The 19,561-nt window shown below is 41.5% G+C and overlaps 1 protein-coding gene across 3 annotated transcripts in view; it reads right to left on the bottom strand.

The window, feature by feature from the left end:
* Positions 1-19,561, bottom strand: part of cacna1bb (calcium channel, voltage-dependent, N type, alpha 1B subunit, b) — a 226,803-nt gene that overhangs the window by 42,256 nt on the left and 164,986 nt on the right. For 2 of the 3 annotated variants that reach the window (XM_039780356.1, XM_039780358.1), the window contains 7 exons: positions 13,740-13,900; positions 13,366-13,503; positions 7,092-7,293; positions 6,390-6,554; positions 3,759-3,869; positions 1,602-1,685; positions 642-644 (listed from right to left, as the gene is read on the bottom strand). In XM_039780356.1, coding sequence (XP_039636290.1) covers positions 642-644; positions 1,602-1,685; positions 3,759-3,869; positions 6,390-6,554; positions 7,092-7,293; positions 13,366-13,503; positions 13,740-13,900 — 864 coding nt within the window. The remainder of the gene's footprint in view (positions 1-641; positions 645-1,601; positions 1,686-3,758; positions 3,870-6,389; positions 6,555-7,091; positions 7,294-13,365; positions 13,504-13,739; positions 13,901-19,561) is intronic. The other variant, XM_039780357.1, reaches the window with a different exon arrangement.

The following is a 19,561-nucleotide window of genomic DNA, read 5'->3' as shown; positions in this document are numbered from 1 at the left end:
GCTGCAGCAATCCTCTCCAGACTTGAGGAGATGCGCCCGAGAGGCTGCAGCAACATCGCCACCCGGACAAGACGGGCATTTATTACTTTGCCGCATCCCGGACAGCTCCCGCTGGCGTGCGCCAGGCAAATCCGCCATCATAATAGCAATCCACCATGGAACAAGCGCGCCTGCTCTTAAAGAGAATGTGAGATGATGCTCTGATTGGTTATTTTCACGTTACGCCCAAACCACACCTAGCTACTTCAGACCAACCCATTTAAGATTTGCGTCGGGCGCAAGACTCATTTATCCCGCGGATAAAATAGCAACAGTGGCCGAGATCGGCCCACAAAGCTACTTGTGTTTTGCGTTTCACACTTGCGTTTCAGATCGTTAAAATAGGGCCCTAAAGCTTTAAAGTAAAAAATTTTTGCCATGTACATTTCAAACGTCAGATCTTATGTAACTGTAACTGCTCTAGATGACTGTCGCTGTAAAGGCACACATTTCTAACAGTTTAATAGGTGTTTTTTTTCTGTTATATCGTGTCACATTGAGGACTCAGAAGGTAGGCAATTTAAGCTAAAACTGTGGGAGAGAACAACACTCACTGACGGGGGAATTGACAATATCAGCGGCCAACAAGAAAAGCCACTTACCGTCTAGAGGTGTCAGATGTGACAGAGGGGGCAGAGTGAGGGCACAGGTGCCAGGAGAGACACAGCAGAAGATGGAAACAGCAAAAGAGAAGAAAAAAAAACGGAGAAGGAAAGCGAGAGAGAAGAGACAGAAAAGAAGACTAATGATCACATGAAAAGAAAGTCAGACAAAGAAAGAGACCGACTTTGCCACACAGAAAGCAACAGCACTCTGCCTCAGCCCTCCATCTCACAATCAATTACTTTTGTCAATTTTTAGAGACAACAAAATGCTGCAAACAGCAGTATTGTTCCTCCTGTTTCCCTGCGGCTTGCTTTGTTTCATGTATTGATTTTCATGATTTCATATCGTTTGGCTCGCAGTTTTCTTGGCTGAGCTTTGGATTCAAGGACTTGAGACTGTAAGAGCTTAGCAAAGCATGACTTCTACATTCAGGATTTAATAGCTGAAGTGGTTGGTTCAGATTGCTAATGTTTGAAAAAAACAGTAATAAAATACCCATCTTCGATAAACAAAATGACATGTAAATTAGTGCTGAAACAATTAGCCAATTCATTCTTTGTAACAATTTCGATAATCGGTCAATGGTGACGTTTTGCTGCTTTTCTCTGTTTGTACAACATTGTGAATTGAAAATCTTTGGGTTTTAAACTGTTGATAAAAAAAAATTTTTCACAACTTGTGATGGGCATTTTTCACTATTTTATAGACAATAATTCATCAATCAATCCAAACACATATGGAGAAAAACGGATAACGAAAATAGCCATTACTTGCAAATCTAATGTAAATGATATTCTGTATATGAGTAAACTAATGGACCGAATCTACTTCCTGTATAACAGCTTGCTGCAGCAGCTGTGGGCATGCACTGAATCCTGATACTCGTGTACAAAGTGCCTTATAAGAGACTGGTGTAATGGCACTCAAGCGGAGCCCATGCTCGCTGCAGCTCTTACCTTAATCTCTGTGACCAAGATGTCTGTGATGCTTCCCAGGACAGTCACAAAGTCAAACACATTCCAGGCTGCTTTCAGGTAGTTCTAAAAGACAAAGAGCATAAAGCGATCAGGCTGGACTGAGAGAGTTCATTCAAACTATAGTACAATTCTGGGTGTTGTGATTATTTTCTGTGTTTTTTATACTCTATATGATGAAACAGAGTGGGAAAACTGTTCAAACTAGGGAGGTGACTATTGTTTTGCTGTGATTTTTGTTAATGTTAGGTCTATTAAATATCCAAAAATAGTGAACAGTGCCCCCTTGGGACATCTTCAAAAGTCTTGTTTTGTCCAACCAACAGTCCAAAATCAGATATTCAGAAGATAACTGAAGATATTCAGTTTACAATTATATAAATTATTTTGGCCTTAAAAAATGACCTCAATGAATAATTGATAATCAAAATAGTTGATTGATAGTTAATTCTCGCTCTGTCTTTTGCCGGCACAATCTATCAATTATCTGACTAATTGTCTCTTTTTAAACCTTCCTAACCCATTTATATTTTAATAGACATTTTCATACTATAAACAGGTCCCCAGGCTTTATTTATAATCACCATATTTCAGTTTTTTATACATCTTATGTAGATTAGATTCCATTAGAAAGCCAATAAAATGAATATTTGGTCTCCATGAAAATAAGTTAAAGCGTAACTCTCGCCAAAATGCATCCTAGGGTATTTTTGTGAATGTACGTGAGTCAAAATTTTGTTTAAAAGCATAATTAGGACCGAATCGCCACTTTTAAGATTCACCACCGTTTTTGGGTCAAATGGCCTTTTGAATGGGAGTGATAGGGGCACTCTCATGCTAGTCTCAAAATAGCTATTTTCGAAACACTAAGAAGGCTCGACAAAACATTAAACTTTGCTTCAAGTATCAGCTCTTGTTTCCGGCCGCTACCACCTCGGCAGTCAAAACGAGTCGATATCCGAATGCGAATGAACAGACTCCATATGAGGCTCCTTTTTCAACTACAAGGTCAATATTGTTTTTCAATAACGACAAAACAACGACTTATCCGTGCATTTATATGGAACTAAGCTAGCACTCCCATTCAAAAAGCCATTTGACCCAAAAACGAGAATATGGTGAATCTTAAAAGTGGCGATTCGGTCCTAATTCTGCTTTTAAACTGAAGTTTGACTCACGTACATTCACAAAAATATCCTAGGATGCATTTTGGCGAGAGTTACGCTTTAACACAACCTATGCAGGAACTTTAGGAACATGACATATTTGTACGAATTCTAATGCATAGTTACAGTCTGGGTATTTGGTTAGACTTACAGATATGTGCATATGCAAAAAGTTGCAGGGGTGTGAAATTTCTTTTCAAAATATTGAACCTCCCCACACACACACACACACGCACACGCACACATCCCCTGCATAAACTAACTGCTGAGCTGCTGCCTGGTTGGCCTCAGACTGGTCAATCACCCAGCCCCTGAGGGCAGAGGCTGCTGCCAGGCCCTGCAGCTGCAGTCTGAAGAGATGCAGCAGCCGAGTGTTTATACCAGCAGATGCGAGCTCATCCGTCTGGGCTTAACAGCTAAACAGGTGGAGGGAAGTGGTGTGTGAGAAAAGCCATTTAATAAATGGGCCTGGTAAATGGAACGAAGAGATAAAACGCCTCGCTGCGGGCCAGACGGCCCCATGTTGGGAAAAGATTTATTCTTTTTGCGCACCCCTGCTACCAATCATCCCTTCTTTTTCTTACCAGTTCACCATCCTCATTCCTGGAATTTGAGATCTCACACCTTTTACTTTGACTGTTTTGTTATCCTCTGCTATACATTTTACTGTATGTACTTTTGCCCAAACAAAATCACACCTTCAAACATCCAAGTGCAACAAATGTCTCTGATTCTTAATTAGAAATACCCGGTTAGTCTCTAAATAGTAAGCATTCACAAGGACAACATTTAATTAACTGAGCACTAAAAGCACAGTAAGAGCAGCTTGATGCAGAAGTCACCCTCAATCTCATTCTTCTGGCTGATTTGCATATTCAAAGAGAGATTACCCCTCATGTGTGTAAACAGAAACACAATACAACAGTGAATAATTGAAGAGTGCTTGATGAGTACACGAAGCATATGGTCTCACCAGTGGACCGAAGGCAATAATCTTGAGGATGCACTCCAGTGTGAAGAGGGCTGTGAAGACGATGTTTAAGTATTTCAGCATGGACTCGTACAGCTCTGGCGCTCCGTAGAACTGCAGACAGAAATCAAAGCATACACTTAATATAGTTGACAGTAGAGTGTAAAAGCTGCATCATTTACCCCTATGTACTGTTCAGATAGATTTAGGATACTGAAAACTATAAATGCAAAGCAAGAAGCACTCCAGACCAATTATATTTGATTGCTCAGACGCACTCTGGCAAGTACACGTACACATTTTAATTATGTGTATATTATTTTAAATATATATATTTTTTTTTTAATAGTATCAGTAGGCACTGTGTCTTTCCACTGTAGTAATGACAGGTGATTGTGACACTAAAATGATCTGTGCCTGTTTGTGTTTATGTTATGCCGGCCTTAGACCAAAAGGGCTCTATCTTGCATCCGGCGCAGCGCGGTGCAAAGCCCGACGCAGTTGTCCATTTCCCATCCAGTGCCCGCGTCGTTTAAATAGCAAATGCACCTGCGCCCATCTGTGCGCCCATGGGCGTGCTGGTCTTACAGGGAGGTGTGTTCAGGTGTGTTCAGGTGCATTCTTGGCGTATTGCTATCTTGATGCAGCGGGAAGTGATCGCGCCATTGACCAACAAAAACCTGTTCTTAAGTCAATAGCGCAGCATTTCATTGTTTTTAACAGCAAATTAGTAAAATGCTCCTAGGCTCATGCACAGCACGTGCACACTGGGAAGCGCAGCAGCACACAAACATGCAAAAGATTACAAATAAAAATATTACGGTGCAAAATCCGCCATCATAATAGCAATGTGCCAAGGTCCAAACGCACCTGGCATTTAAAGGGAATGGGAGATGACACTCTGATTGGTTTATTGCATGTTACGCCCCAAACGCACCTATGAATTAATGAAGACATTAAGTACAACCCTTTAGAACAATGTGACTGGTGCAAGGACCCTTTTTTCCGCCGTCAAACTAGCAAAAGTGGATTTGGACATGCCCTAAATGCACCTGCGCTTAGATCGTTAAAATAGGACCCAAAGAATTTTCAAGTGATTTCATTGTCGAGGGAATATTTTCAATGTCGGAATAAAATCATAGTTTTGCTTGAGTTTTGCTAGAGTTGTGGTGCGCTCCTGTGATCTCAATTGTTTGGTGTAAGGTGGTCATAAATCTCAGCCCAAGCTATCTTAATAAGTCAGTCCTTTTCCTGTCTTGACATTCCAATTAAATCAAAACGTTGAATACGAATAAATACGAATAAATACGAATAAAATGTTCGTATGTTTTTAGTCTTGGCTCATGCAAATACTGAAGTCAACAACCAATAGGAGTGCTCGGTGCGGTTAGATAGTAAACATTCAAGATTCTAAATCCAAATCCAAAAGCTGTTTCTGCTCCATTGTTCAACAGTTTTTCCTTCATGTAAATTTTCACCAGGTGTAGGATGGCAAAACATCTCAAAAGAAACCTAGATGTAGTCTTGCAAATAGTGACCCTGCAAGATCCCCAGTCTCTGCTAAATATATAGTCTTTAACAAAAACTCTGTGACTGATGACACATTTTCTTTAGATGTGAGAGGGTATCAGAACTTAGCTTTTTTTTTTATTTTTAAAGTCTTCTAGTTGTGGCCGTTGTTAACCCTTCATCCAGCAACATAATACTAACTTCACAATCCTGGACGATAGATATAGAAAAAGTTTTTTATCTATGCCTGTGACTGAAATGTTATGGAATCCTAACATTTCAGTCACTCAGGAATTTATAAAATGTGTTAAGAAAAGAAACTTGAATACAAGAGACAAAAAAAATGGATCGCCGAATCCAAAGTTACACAGCGCACTGGACATATTTGTCTGTATATAGGCCTATATTAGTTTTGTTGAAAGTCACTACAGATATGACCACATTATTTTGTGTGAAACTTTTAATATTGTGTGAAGCTGTGTGCGTTTCTATGTGCGGCTGGCGGTGTGTGATGTATTTGGCCTTTTGCATGACTCTACTGCAAATATGAGCTACTGCAAGAGAGCTGCGGCGGTTGTTGTGCGAAATAGAATCATGCCGGCGCCACTGCTTCCTTTGACAAAATGTGCCTGAGGGACTGAAATGCTACTCAAATTTGAAGTGTGAGAAACAAATGTGGGTACAATTGGACAAGCACCGGGCGAACAGAGCTCCTCTCTGGCACCAGCCTGCATTAATACCCAAACTGGCTGTTCCATTCCCTCAGAGATTTTCTCTTCTGAGTAGATGAATAAAGAAATTGCCAAGACACGAGTACTTCTCTCCGATAGCAGCAAGCACAGTTTGGCAGAAGTGTCGCAGTGGTGCAATGGTGATGCCGTTTGATATTTCATTGTTGACCATGTCCCAAGGCCAGACCAACATTGCTTTTGTAATTGCATCTCTGCCTTAAGAGCTAAATTATTAAATGGTACAGATTCATGGGAACTGCTTCTGCTTCTGCAATCCTCTTAAATTATACAACAGTTTGCTGCATCATATTGGGAACTGAAGTATCACTTTTCTGGCTGAGAGGGATTTGAGAGGAATTGGCGCTTTGAATCGCTAGCAGGAGGAATCACTGACCTTCATCATCAGCACCACTGTGTTGAGGGCGATTAAAGTCATGATGGCGTACTCGAACGGCGATGACACCACAAACTTCCACATCTTGTACTGGAAGGACTGCTTGTTCTCTGGCATGTATCTCGTCAGCGGCTTGGCGTTGATGGCAAAGTCAATACACGCCCGCTGTTTGATGATAAGACAAAACAAAAACAAATTGTGTATGAATCCTAGAAGAAGAATCCATAGAAGGGAAAAGTGCTGGAAAAATCTAATTTAAAAACATGAAAGACAGCTGGCACGCCACAGGAGGATTTTCTAAGTGTTTCTTAATATAAAAAGATGAGACTACAAATTGAGGCTCACTGATACATTTAAGAGAAAACACAGCATGGCTTTAACAAACTCTGTGTGAAGTGGAGATGAAGAGAGTGGAGAAGATAAACCCCACTGCTTTCTTCTTTAGTGCTTTGTTCTGTTTGAGGGAATTGTAAGCCATGTTAGATACAATGTGCCTGGAAGTGATGTTCAGAAGTGGATAAGCATGTGCTCTGATTTCTAATGAAGAAAACATTTGTGATGCAAGAGACAAACATGTTCAGAAACTAGTGCTTGTTCAGAAATAATCAGCTTGTGTTCTTCTTTCATTTAGGGGAGAGGGGAGTAATTGTTTTCCGGGAGAAAAACAACAACATAATGCATCACTTTCCACCACTCTCACACCTCATTCTTCTCCAGGCTGCACTCTGACATGGCCTTGTCTCCCTGCTCCTGGAAGGTGATGATGATCAAAGCCACAAATATGTTGACAAAGAAGAAGGGGAACACCACGAAGTAGACCACGTAAAAGATGGATGTCTCCATGCGGAAGCCTGGGCTGGGGCCCTCGTCCTCATAAGTGGCGTCCACAGAGTGCTTCAGGACCCTGGAAAGAAGGAAAAGATGAATTGACAAGAGATTCAAAGAACCATGTAGAACTCACAGCAGGCTGTAAAGCTCAGAGTAATGGCTTGTTAAATATCTAATTCAGGCCCTCAACCTTGTCAGAATATTTCAACGAATTTCCGTAGATTTTTCAAAGTAGGACTGAAACGATTATTTTCATTACAGATCACAAGGTGACATTTTCAAATTTCAATCCAAAACATAAGAAAAATATTAAGTTAAATATAATGTAAGACCAAGAAAAGCCTTAAATTCTCACATTTGAGAACTTGGAACCATCAAATGTTGGGCATTTTTGCTTGAGAAATGACTGAAACGATGAATAGATTATCAGTTTAGTTTTTTTCAATGGACTACACAATAAATCATTGCAGATCTATCAGTCCTAATCTGAGTTTGAGAGCTTTAAAATATAACAAATCCCTGAGATGACTTCTACCTGAAGAGAACCAGCAAATCAGCTCACCTCTACCTTTACCCCACTTTAACCTGTAACTCACTAAAATAAATCCTGGAAGTGGAATCAAGCCAGCTTGATGAAATAACAATGAAATCAAATGGTCTGGAAATATCCAGGGAACCTGTCCCAAAATACCCAATCAACCAGCCTGTAAGGTTTCTATTTATAAATGAATGAATGAGTCAGGAGCCTGTGTGCCTTCAACAGAGGATAAGGCGGTGCAGTTGCGGGCCCACCGATTATTGCAGGTGTCTCCGCAAGTTAATGAGGGCTCCCGACTCCTCTGCTGTGAAATCAGGAAGTGCTCGAAAGTTCTCTGACTTACTTGTTGAGACCTGTCTTCACACTTTCTATAAGTTTGTGTATAATGTGTGGCTGTGTGCAAAGCACTTTTAGCAGCATGGTGGCCCAATTGATAGCACTGTAGCCTCACAGCAACAAGGTTCTGGGTTGGAATCCAGGTCGTTTGTAAGTTGTCCCCGTGTTTGCGTGGGTTTCCTCCGGGTGCTCCGGTTTCCCCCACCATCAAAAAAACATGTACTAGGTTCTCCAGTCAGTGCCCTTGATCAAGGCACTGGCTCAGATCTGGAGCTGGTCCCCCCTGTGTCACTGCTCCCTTGAGGGATGGGTTAAATGCAGAGAATGAATTTCGCTACATGTATGTGTATGTGACAATAAAGTACCTTTACTTCGTTACTTTTAAAAAGTGCCCTACAAATGATGATGAAAAACTGTTCTCCCGAGAATAACGACAACATCAGTCTTTTCAGCAAGTATCCTAAAATGACATCATTACTTTTAAGTGACAAAACCCTCTAGGGACTGTGGTAGTTAATCAAAGGAGGAAGTAAGGAGACGTTGTTATGGAGCGACAAGGTCCACAGAGGGAGGTGTGTCCTTTACACACGAGACTGCTGCTTGTTTCCAATGATGAGTCAACTTTGGTTTTTTTGGTGTCTTTTGGAAAGCATTAATACGTAACCTTAACCACGTATTTATTATTGTAACCATGACACGTAAACGTGAGAATCTTTCCCATCTCTACCGTCCAACCCACATGACATGACTGCAACATTAAAGCTGGGGTAGGCAGTTTTATTTTTATTATATAACCTATCAGCATATTGTAATTTAAGATGAGAGAGAAAACTAGACCTCTGCACCTAATCTTGGCTCAGTTCTCTAGCCTGTGACGGGAGACCTTAGCCATCCTATTGGCTGTTCTACAAATGTAGATGCAGATGGGCATGCACATCCCTTTGGATGGTAAAAGGCTGATTCAATCGAAACAGAAAAAGTTGCTATCCTATACTACAAAGCAACCCAAAAAAGGAAGATGGACTTCTCAAAAAGAGTTTAAAAGAGAGTCTGACAATAAACTCAATAAAATGCTATCAACGAAGGGTTTCAGACATGGAGAGAAAAATGTTGTTAAATGACTCCAATTTGAGCATGGTGCTCTTTGGATGCTTTTATATAGACCTCAGTGGTCCCCTAATACTGTATCTGAAGTCTCTTTTATATAGACCTTAGTGGTCCCCTAATACTGTATCTGAAGTCTCTTTTATATAGACCTTAGTGGTCCCCTAATACTGTATCTGAAGTCTCTTTTATATAGACCTTAGTGGTCCCCTAATACTGTATCTGAAGTCTCTTTTATATAGACCTTAGTGGTCCCCTAATACTGTATCTGAAGTCTTTTCCCCGAAATTCAGCCTTGGTGCAGAATTACAGCCACTAGAGCCAGTCCCACATTGAACTTTCCTTAGTATGAGCCATTTCTGTGTCTGTAGCTATTGAGGAGGAGGGGGGGGGGCAAGGTAGAGGGTGGGGGTGTGGCCTTGACCAACTGCCACTTTGTTCGTCTGAAAGCCATGATGTCTCTCTCTCATGGGTGGGCCAAATTCTCTGGGCGGGCAAAGCAGAGAAAGGGGAAGCTTGCTCCTTATGACCTCATAAGGAGAAGATTCCAGATCGGCCCATCTGAGCTTTAATTTTCTCAAAGGCAGAGCAGGATACCCAGGGCTCGGTTTACACCTATTACCATTTCTAGCCACCGTGGGTCCATAGGCAGGCTGGGGGAACGCATATTAATGTTAAAAAACCTCATAAAGTGAAATTTTCATGCCATGGGACCTTTAAGTCTTTACCATGAATAAAGGACGGTCATACTCAAAGAACTGCATTGAGATCACAATCACTATCGGGATGATTGAAATGAATGACTAGTACTCGTGCAGGTTACTGTAAGAAGCTTGTGCATATGCCCATGCTCGTCTAGTGGGAGGGGCTTAAGACAGAGAGGGGCGAGCTGCAGGAGGAGGGCTATATTGGCTATATACAGGGTGCGATTTGCTGGGGGGATGCGTGGGATTTTCCCTTTCTGGTCTACATATCCCTGCCTCTGCTGAATTATTTGTATCCCCGGTGAGGACAAAATGTATCCCCCCCCCTCAAAGTGATCAATGCTATTTCACCAATAGACCATTATATATCTAAAATAGAAGTATTTTAAACTTAGTAAAGCACAGTAACGTAAACAGTCTATGGCGCGATAGAACGATAAAATCCGAGCAGCATTTGCTGGTTGTATTTAGCCACCGCAGAGCTCCGGGACGCCGGCTACCAGCGGCAGGCACCGCCGAATGACAGTCCTTTCAGGGGCCATGTAGTGGAGTTTAACCAGAAAAAGTTAGCGCCATGCAGCGATGACAGTTAACGACTAGTTAAGTTCATGAAAAAGATCGTGGTTTGGATTAAGACATTCCCGAGGAACGAACGAACGACCTGGGTAAAAGGGTTTTGTTTTCGCCACGAAGTGAGCTCCGCTCTCCAGCTTGAAAGCGCTGAGTTTTCCATTGAATATTGAAGTGCATATTTAAGTGTATGGCATGCCTGGCCGAGTGACACTATATCCATGGTATTGCAAGGGGGATTTAATTCTTGCAAGTTTTGTTTTGTCGTGCAAGATCAAAAAACATGGCCCCTCTGCTTTTTTTCACGAATTGCACCCTTGCTATGGTGATTTTTTTTACCCATAGCTGCACACTTGAAAACAGAGTGACATTAGAAGGACTCTATAATCATAAATTCTCAGTCGGTGTTTTAGGAGCTGGTATCAATCATGTCCAATCACATCAGCTCCACTCAGCCAATCACATCAGCTCCACTCAGCCAATCACATCAGCTCCACTCAGCCCCACAAATAGGTCATTTTGTTCACGTTTCTTTTATTGAGTATCTACAGTGCCTTGCGAAAGTATTCGGCCCCCTTGAACTTTTCGACCTTTTGCCACATTTCAGGCCTCAAACATAAAGATATAAAACTGTAATTTTTTGTGAAGAATCAACAACAAGTGGGACACAATCATGAAGTGTAACGAAATTTATTGGATATTTCAAACCTTTTAAACAAATAAAAAACTGAAATATTGGGCGTGCAAAATTATTCAGCTCCCTTAAGTTAATACTTTGTAGCACCACCTTTTGCTGCGATTACAGCTGTAAGTCGCTTGGGGTATGTCTCTATCAGTTTTGCACATCGAGAGACTGACATTTTTGCCCATTCCTCCTTGCAAAACAGCTCGAGCTCAGTGAGGTTGGATGGAGAGCGTTTGTGAACAGCAGTTTTCAGTTCTTTCCACAGATTCTCGATTGGATTCAGGTCTGGACTTTGACTTGGCCATTTTAACACCTGGATATGTTTATTTGTGAACCATTCCATTGTAGATTTTGCTTTATGTTTTGGATCATTGTCTTGTTGGAAGACAAATCTCCGTCCCAGTCTCAGGTCTTTTGCAGACTCAATCAGGTTTTCTTCCAGAATGGTCCTGTATTTGGCTCCATCCATCTTCCCATCAATTTTAACCATCTTCCCTGTCCCTGCTGAAGAAAAGCAGGCCCAAACCATGATGCTGCCACCACCATGTTTGACAGTGGGGATGGTGTGTTCAGAGGTGATGAGCTGTGTTGCTTTTACGCCAAACATAACGTTTTGCATTGTTGCCCAAAAGTTCGATTTTGGTTTCATCTGACCACAGCACCTTCTTCCACATGTTTGGTGTGTCTCCCAGGTGGCTTTTGGCAAACTTTAAAACGACACTTTTATTGTTATCTTTAAGAAATGACTTGTTCTTGCTACTCTTCCCGCAAGGCCAGATTTGTGCAGTATACGACTGATTGTTGTCCTATGGACAGAGTCTCCCACCTCAACTATGTCTGTCTGGTCATCAAAGTGATCATGGGCGCGCTTGGCTGCATCTCTGATCAGTCTTCTCATTGTATGAGCTGAAAGTTTAGAGGGACGGCCGGGTCTTCGTAGATTTGTAGTGGTCTGATACTCCTTCCATTTCAATATTATCGCGCACAGTGCTCCTTGGGATGTTTAAAGCTTGGGAAATCTTTTTGTATCCAAACCCGGCTTTAAACTTCTCCACAACAGTATCTCGGACCTGCCTGGTGTGTTCCTTGTTCTTCATGCTGCTCTCTGCGCTTTACACGGACCTCTGAGACTATCACAGAGCAGGTGCATTTATACGGAGACTTGATTACACACAGCTGGATTCTATTTATCATCATTAGTCATTTAGGTCAACATTGGATCATTCAGAGATCCTCACTGAACTTCTGGAGAGAGTTTGCTGCACTGAAAGTAAAGGGGCTGAATAATTTTGCACGCCCACTTTTTCAGTTTTTTATTTGTTAAAAAAGTTTGAAATAGCCAATGAATTTCGTTCCACTTCATAATTGGGACCCACTTGTTGTTGATTCTTCACAAAAAATTACAGTTTTATATCTTTATGTTTGAGGCCTGAAATGTGGCAAAAGGTTGAAACGTTCAAGGGGGCCGAATACTTTCGCAAGGCACTGTATGTATCTGTCCAATTTTAGGTTTAGCTTTTTGTTAGTTGACTTATCAACATGTTACCTCTTTTTTTAGCATGCTTGACTTTAATTAAAGAAAAGTAACAGAGCTGTAACTTTTGAAATATCCTATGTAGTTCTTATGTATCCCAAATCATGTCATGCTGTCACTACTTGTTTAGGAGTGTGGGATTTTAGAACATCATGACAAGCTTAGTCAGTTTAACAATTTGGTTTGCATCGTCAGGTAAATATAATGAATGAAATAAGCAAACAGGCATCAGCAGTCCTTGAAGGAGATGATGATGATGATGATGATGATGAATAAATCTGCCCGTGGTACTTTAGCTCAGGCACGGAATGGCAGACTGAGGACATCTATGCAATAAGTCTTGATTGCAGCTTTAGAGAAAGCTCAGTAATTAAGCCTGGGAGAAATCAGTTGGGTTTAATCTGCGCTGTACCACCGGCCTCCAGGTGCGCTCAGTGCATTTCACTGCAAGTTACTGAAGAAAATTATTACATAAAAAAAAAAGAATAATGTACTGTCGCCATCTTTTCTTTTTAAACCAATGTATTCCCTCCATCTATGAATCTATATCTATGTATCTATACATTGGTTTTTATCATTTTTATATTCAGCTTAGTAAACCACTGTTTAAGCTGACTTAAAGTTGCTTGTGTGAGGTGCAACACAAATAAAGTGATATGGAGGTTGTTCTGACTTACAGTGGCCATCCCTCCCCGGTGGACACAGTGAAGAGCGTAAGGAAGGCCCAGAGAACGTTATCGTAGTGAAACTCGTACTTCCTCCACTCTCTGGGCTGAGCTGCTACGTCATCCCTGTCGTAGTCCAGAAACTGACCCCTGAGAGAGAGACGGGAGGAGAGACGCAATCACGGGAGAAGAGATGTAATCAAAAGAGGAGAAAGAGACTAAACTACATCATAAAAAAAGAGAGAGTATTTCAGTATAAAAGCATATGTTAGAAAATGGCAAACACCATGGCTGAATGTAGAGGAGTCTAAGTAAGTCAGTTACCTAATAAAATATGGTTTCATTCAGAAGACATTCAGGCATGGAGAGAAGTTTGGGTTATGTACCTGCAGTCTTTCTCCAGACCCTTGGACTCGTCGGTGCAGTAGAAGAATTTACCCTTAAAGAGCTGCACGGCGATAACAGCGAAGATGAACATGAAGAGCATGTAGACGATGAGGATGTTAAGAACGTTCTTCAGAGAGTTCACAACGCAGTCGAACACCGCCTGAAAAACACACACACACACACACACACACACACACACACACACACACACACACACACACACACACACACACACACACACACACACACACAGATCAATAAATGTAAGGTGCTGCATTGATCTTCATTCTCTCCACTCTTAGGAAGCGTAAACATAACTAGTGCTCAACGCTAAATCTTTTCCAAAGGAGCACATGTGCACCTAAGTAGAAAAATTTAGGAATTTTAGGGGCGCAATGAAAATGTATCAAATAATGTGTTTTTCTTTCATAAAAGGAATACGAGGAGACATTTACAAGCAAAGGGATTTCATTTATTTGAATAGAACAAGTAGCCTAAACTAGGTTTTTGATTATTTCTGCTTTAAACTCATAATGTATACTTTAAACTGTACAAAGTTCAAGGTTCATTTATTGTCATTGTACAACAAATGCCCCACTAAATCCAGACACACCTTTGGATAGGACAGAGTCTCTGCAGATAGACACAACCACACACTTCTAGTAAGTCATAAGTGATGATTGATAAGGGATTAACAGTGTATTACAAACCCCAATTCCAATGAAGTTGGAAGTTAGCGCCATGGCATGGGTAACGTGCACATCTGTGAAGGCACCATTAATGCTGAAAGGTACATACAGGTTTTGGAGCAACATATGCTGCCATCCAAGCAAAGTCTTTTTCAGGGACGTCTCTGCTAATTTCAGCAAGACAATGCTAAGCCACATTCTGCACGTGTTACAACAGCGTGGCTTCGTAGTAAAAGAGTGCGGGTACTAGACTGGTCTGCCTTGCGGTCCAGACCTGTTTCCCATTGAAAATGTGGGGCACATTATGAAGCGCAAAATACGACAACAGAGACCCAGGACTGGTGAGCAACTGAAGTCGTACATCAAATGTCAAATTATTCTGAACATATATAGGTATATACATAGGTGTTCTGAACATTGTTTATCAAAGTTAGCAGAGTAAGTTAACTGCTGTTGAAATAAATGGGTATAACTAACCTAGATGTCTAAAAGCTCACCCAAATTCAGCTCAGTTTTAACCCAGATGTCTGGACGCCTCATGTCCTGCAAACTACCGAATCAACGCTTATGGAGTACAAAAACACACCTTTGCATGAAGTCTGTCTCTGTGTCTCCTGGCTGTCTCTCTCTCTCTCCAGCTACATTATTCTGTCAGCTTGTACTGTGATCTCTCTGTGAGATGGAGTGCCTTGTCTATCTATCCTGACATGTATGCAATCTAACCAATGAATATTCTGCTGCATGAGACATGTTTTTGTCTCCAGAGAGAGGATGGAGCATACAGTATATCTCGCCTCCTCTACCAGCCTGTCCGTCAAACCGCTCTGGCCAAGTATCTAGGAAGAGTTGTTGATGAGCGTCTGTCTGCCAGCTCAGATCTGCCTCAAATCATTTCACTCCTATTACTCTAATCAGAGCTTTCATCTTTTATCAGATTCATTACTTTTGGATGATCAGCTGCCTTTAAGCACCAGAGGGAAGCGGTCGTTTCTTCATTAGAGGAAACAGTTGAGGGTCTTGCCTTGATGAGGGTCACAATCCAATAATACAGATTCTTCACTCTACACATGATGCGTGAGATTCTTTATCACAAAGCCACTACGTAGAATTTCAAAATGTCGAACCTTAGCACGCCCAGTAGTTGTATCAAAAAGGATTTTCACTGGGATTGTTTAATTTATATATGATCCAAAAATTATGCAACCAGAATAATTTCAGAAATGATATACAAAGTTGCATTAATGAATGTGAATGTTTCTTTGCCAAACTTAGCTAACTATAAATGCATAAAAAAATGTGTAATACTTTGAGTTCTGTAAATCCCCTGAATGGGAATACGTGGACCACTTATGGTGAGGTTTCTTTGCCTTTTCACATTAAAGTGTAACTCTCACCAAAATGCAACCTAGGGTCTTTTTGTGAATATACCAGAGTCAAACTTTAGTTTAAAAGCCTATTTAGCACGGAAACGCCACTTTTAAGATTTACAGTATTCTCCAAGTATCACCAGGGGCTCTACACATGAACTCCAGCATTGAGAACATTGGTTGTGTTCACAGAGTTTACTTAAAAGAAAGGTTTTGAACAACTCACTTTAGCGGTTGTTGTTTACGCTATCTGCCATCTTCTTGACAGTCAAAAAGAGTCTATCTCTGAGTGCGAATGAACGGACTCCATAGGAGGAAATGTCATTCTTATATGAGGCTCCTTTTTCAACTATGAGGTCAATATTGTTTTTCACTAACAACAAAACAAGAAATAATCCATGCATTTATATGGAAATAAGCTTTAGGAGCTTTCCATCTTTACTCTCCTCTCCCTGTTATGTTGCATTCAGAGATTGACTCTTTTTGACTGGCAAGAAGATGGCGGATAGCTAGGGTGACCAGATGTCCCGGTTTGTCCCGATTTTGAGTTGCGTGTCCCGAGGCCCGACAAAAGCCAGTCGGGACGCTAAAATGTCCCGGTTTACACCAACCACTATGAAATTGTCCCGGTTGTCAGCGATTACATAGTTGACGTGGTCTTATTATAGCCCGATCATTAAGTAACCCATGTAGAAAGACTAATAAAGCGTCCAGCGTATGATTTTAACAATGTGTGTGTGTGTGTGTCAGTCAATCGTAGCGGTCTGCATAATCTGTGCAGCCAGCGTTACAATGTATATTTGTAAACATTGTTGCAATGCCTCTTCTTATCAGTCTCGCTTTTTAGGCGCGGTGAAGTTGGCTGGACGTTTGATATTCGATTTTAACTTCCCCATCGTTTGAGATCGCCAACGCAATTCAGGTCAATGACGTGATCAGGGTCAGGGAAAGTTGACATTATTACAGAGTATCAACTACAATTATTATCGCTAGAGATTTGTATCCGACATAAAGCTTCATATCTTCATCATCTGTTCTGTCGCTAGGTTCTGTGTAAGTGACCGTCGACAAATTACCATTTTGGTAGATCGTTAATGACAGTAGGGATGCAAAACGTTTGCTATTTCTTGAAAAAAATATTCACTACTAATTTGTTTTCATGACTATTGCATTACTTCCCAATACGTACAGTTCAGTTATTATTTCTGGAAACTATGAAATAAATATCTCTTTCTCTCATTCCGATTGCTGTAGTAGGCTACTTCCCAATCCCTCACTGCTACTTACTACAGGTCAAGGTTTGCTGAAAAGACCATTTATATGGAAGCAGGACTCAATTTCCTCTGAAAAATATGACCTGGGCTGGCACATGTTCACGTTAAAAAGCATGTGTGTGCACGAGCACTACGGTCACGCGCACAAAGTGTCCCGGTTTTAGTTCCGGGAAATCTGGTCACCCTACGGATAGCATAAACAACAACAGCTAAAGTGAGTTGTTCAAAACCTTTCTTTTTAGTAAACTCTGTGAACACAACCAATGTTCTCAATGCTGGAGTTCATGTGTAGAGACCCTGGTGATACTTGGAGCAAAGTTTCATGTTGTGTCGAGCCTTCTTAGGGCCCTATCTTGCACTCAGCGCAATTGCCTTTGTACACCGACGCATGTATCATTCCTATTTTGCACCGGACGCACAGCGGACTTTTCCCTCCACAGACGCACGTCGGTAAATTAGGGAATGTATTTGCGCTCCCGGGGGCGGTTCAGCGAAAAGAGGAGGCGTGTTCAGGCGCAAACGTTACGTAGTCCTATTTTGCAGTTTCAGAAAACTATTCCGCCACTGACCAGGAAAAACCTGGTCTAAAGTCAGTGGCGCTAGTCTAAAGTCAGTAGCGCGTTATTCAGATGCTATTTTAGGGGCGCATGCTTGGCCATAATGTAGTGTGTGCACAACGCGCATACACTTCTCTCATCTACAGCAATTCTCATTTTTGAAAACCATACATAATTACAAAGAAAAATATTACTGAAAATGCGCTTCAGGTGTTTGGATAGGTCAGGAGGCACTTTACAGTACAGTCCTCAAAAAGTCGCAGCATTCTTTGTGGCTTGTTGTGTTTTACACAACATTTCCATGAATCATGGATGTGTTGATGACATAAATGAGGAAATATTAGAGGACTTAAGGAGACGTGATGTTGAACTACGGTGGGATTGGACACTCCGGCGGAATCTGGTCCGGGAGTAATGCGCGATGCGCTCCTGGTGGAGCGGGTGGACGGAGATGGAGTGGGGGGAGGAGGAAGGGGCACAACAGGTGCAGGTGGTGCGTTTGGAGGCCCACGCTCCATGGCTGCAGCAATCCTCTCCAGACTTGAGGAGATGCGCCCGAGAGGCCGCAGCAACATCGCCACCCGGACAAGACGGGCATTTATTACTTTGCCGCATCCCAGACAGCTCCCGCTGGCGTGCGCCAGGCAAATCCGCCGTCATAATAGCAATCCGCCACGGAACAATACGCCTGCTCTTAAAGGGAATGTGAGATGACGCTCTGATTGGTTATTTTCACGTTACGCCCAAACCACACCTAGCTACTTCAGACCAACCCATTTTAGATTTGCGTCGGGCGCAAGACTCATTTATCCCGCCGGTATAATAGCAACAGCGCCCGAGATCCGCCCACAAAGCTACTTGCGTTTGGCGTTTCACACTTGCGTTTCAGATCGTTAAAATAGGGCCCTTAGTGTTTTAAAAATAGCTATTTTGATGCTATCATAGTAGTGCCCCTAGCACTCCCATTCAGAAGGCCATTTGACCGAAAAACGAGAATACGGTAAATCTTAAAAGTGTCTTTTCCGTCCTAAATATGCTTTTAAACTAAAGTTTGACTCGGGTACATTCACAAAAAGACCCTAGGTTGCATTTTGGCGAGAGTTACGCTTTAAGTCAGAAATGTCCTCACATTTAATGTTTCTCTTTTGAGCACAGTTTAAGTAGTAGAGCAAGTAATTTTGAACATGAACACAAATGGAACATACTTTATGCAAAGAAGAAAGATAAAAGAAATTAAACCTAATGGCAAACACAAAACACTACATCAAAGATGGTTCATATTTAACTGAATGCCAATAGAGTGCTGCAGGAATGATTCCTAAAACCCTTGCACTTCCGGTTGCCTCGTCTTGAAGTCAATGGGTGTTTGGTTAGACGCCCCAAATAAGGTTTGTGTTTAACACAAGCTGAAGAGATTTTCACATTTTGTTTAACGTCGGTAAATACTGGTGAACTTTGAAGCTTTTACGTGTCTTGAAAAGTGGCGAAATGAGACTAGAAAGGTTGTGGGGAACCATTGAAATACATTATAACTGCTGTGATTCCATGCTACGTACAGCAGATACTCTAAACAAAGCAGCAACTCCTAACTTTTCAGAGCCACGTTCCAAGCCTAGAGCGGGAGTGTTGCTCAAAACACAGTTTCTCCATGATTGGCTCTACGTTTTGTATCCGTGTCGTTTAAAGAGTGTATGTTCTGGGAAATGCAGGCTATCAATGAGCCTCCTTGCACTGAACTACTTCAGTAAAGGATGCAGGAAGCAATTTTCAGTCACTTACTTCCAATTTGTGTGACTCCAACCTCATAGACCGAACACCCCAAAGGTCAAACCTTTCATTAGAGAGCTAGAGATACAATATTTATATTTCATTTAAAACCAGACTGTTTTAAATCAGATAGATCCATTCCTCCTTGGTATACTATAAATGCATTT

Source organism: Perca fluviatilis, chromosome 17, assembly GCF_010015445.1.
Source record: "Perca fluviatilis chromosome 17, GENO_Pfluv_1.0, whole genome shotgun sequence".
Lineage (NCBI taxonomy): Eukaryota > Metazoa > Chordata > Actinopteri > Perciformes > Percidae > Perca > Perca fluviatilis.
Note: the sequence above shows the minus strand (reverse complement) of the source record. Positions and strands in the feature narration are given on the sequence as shown.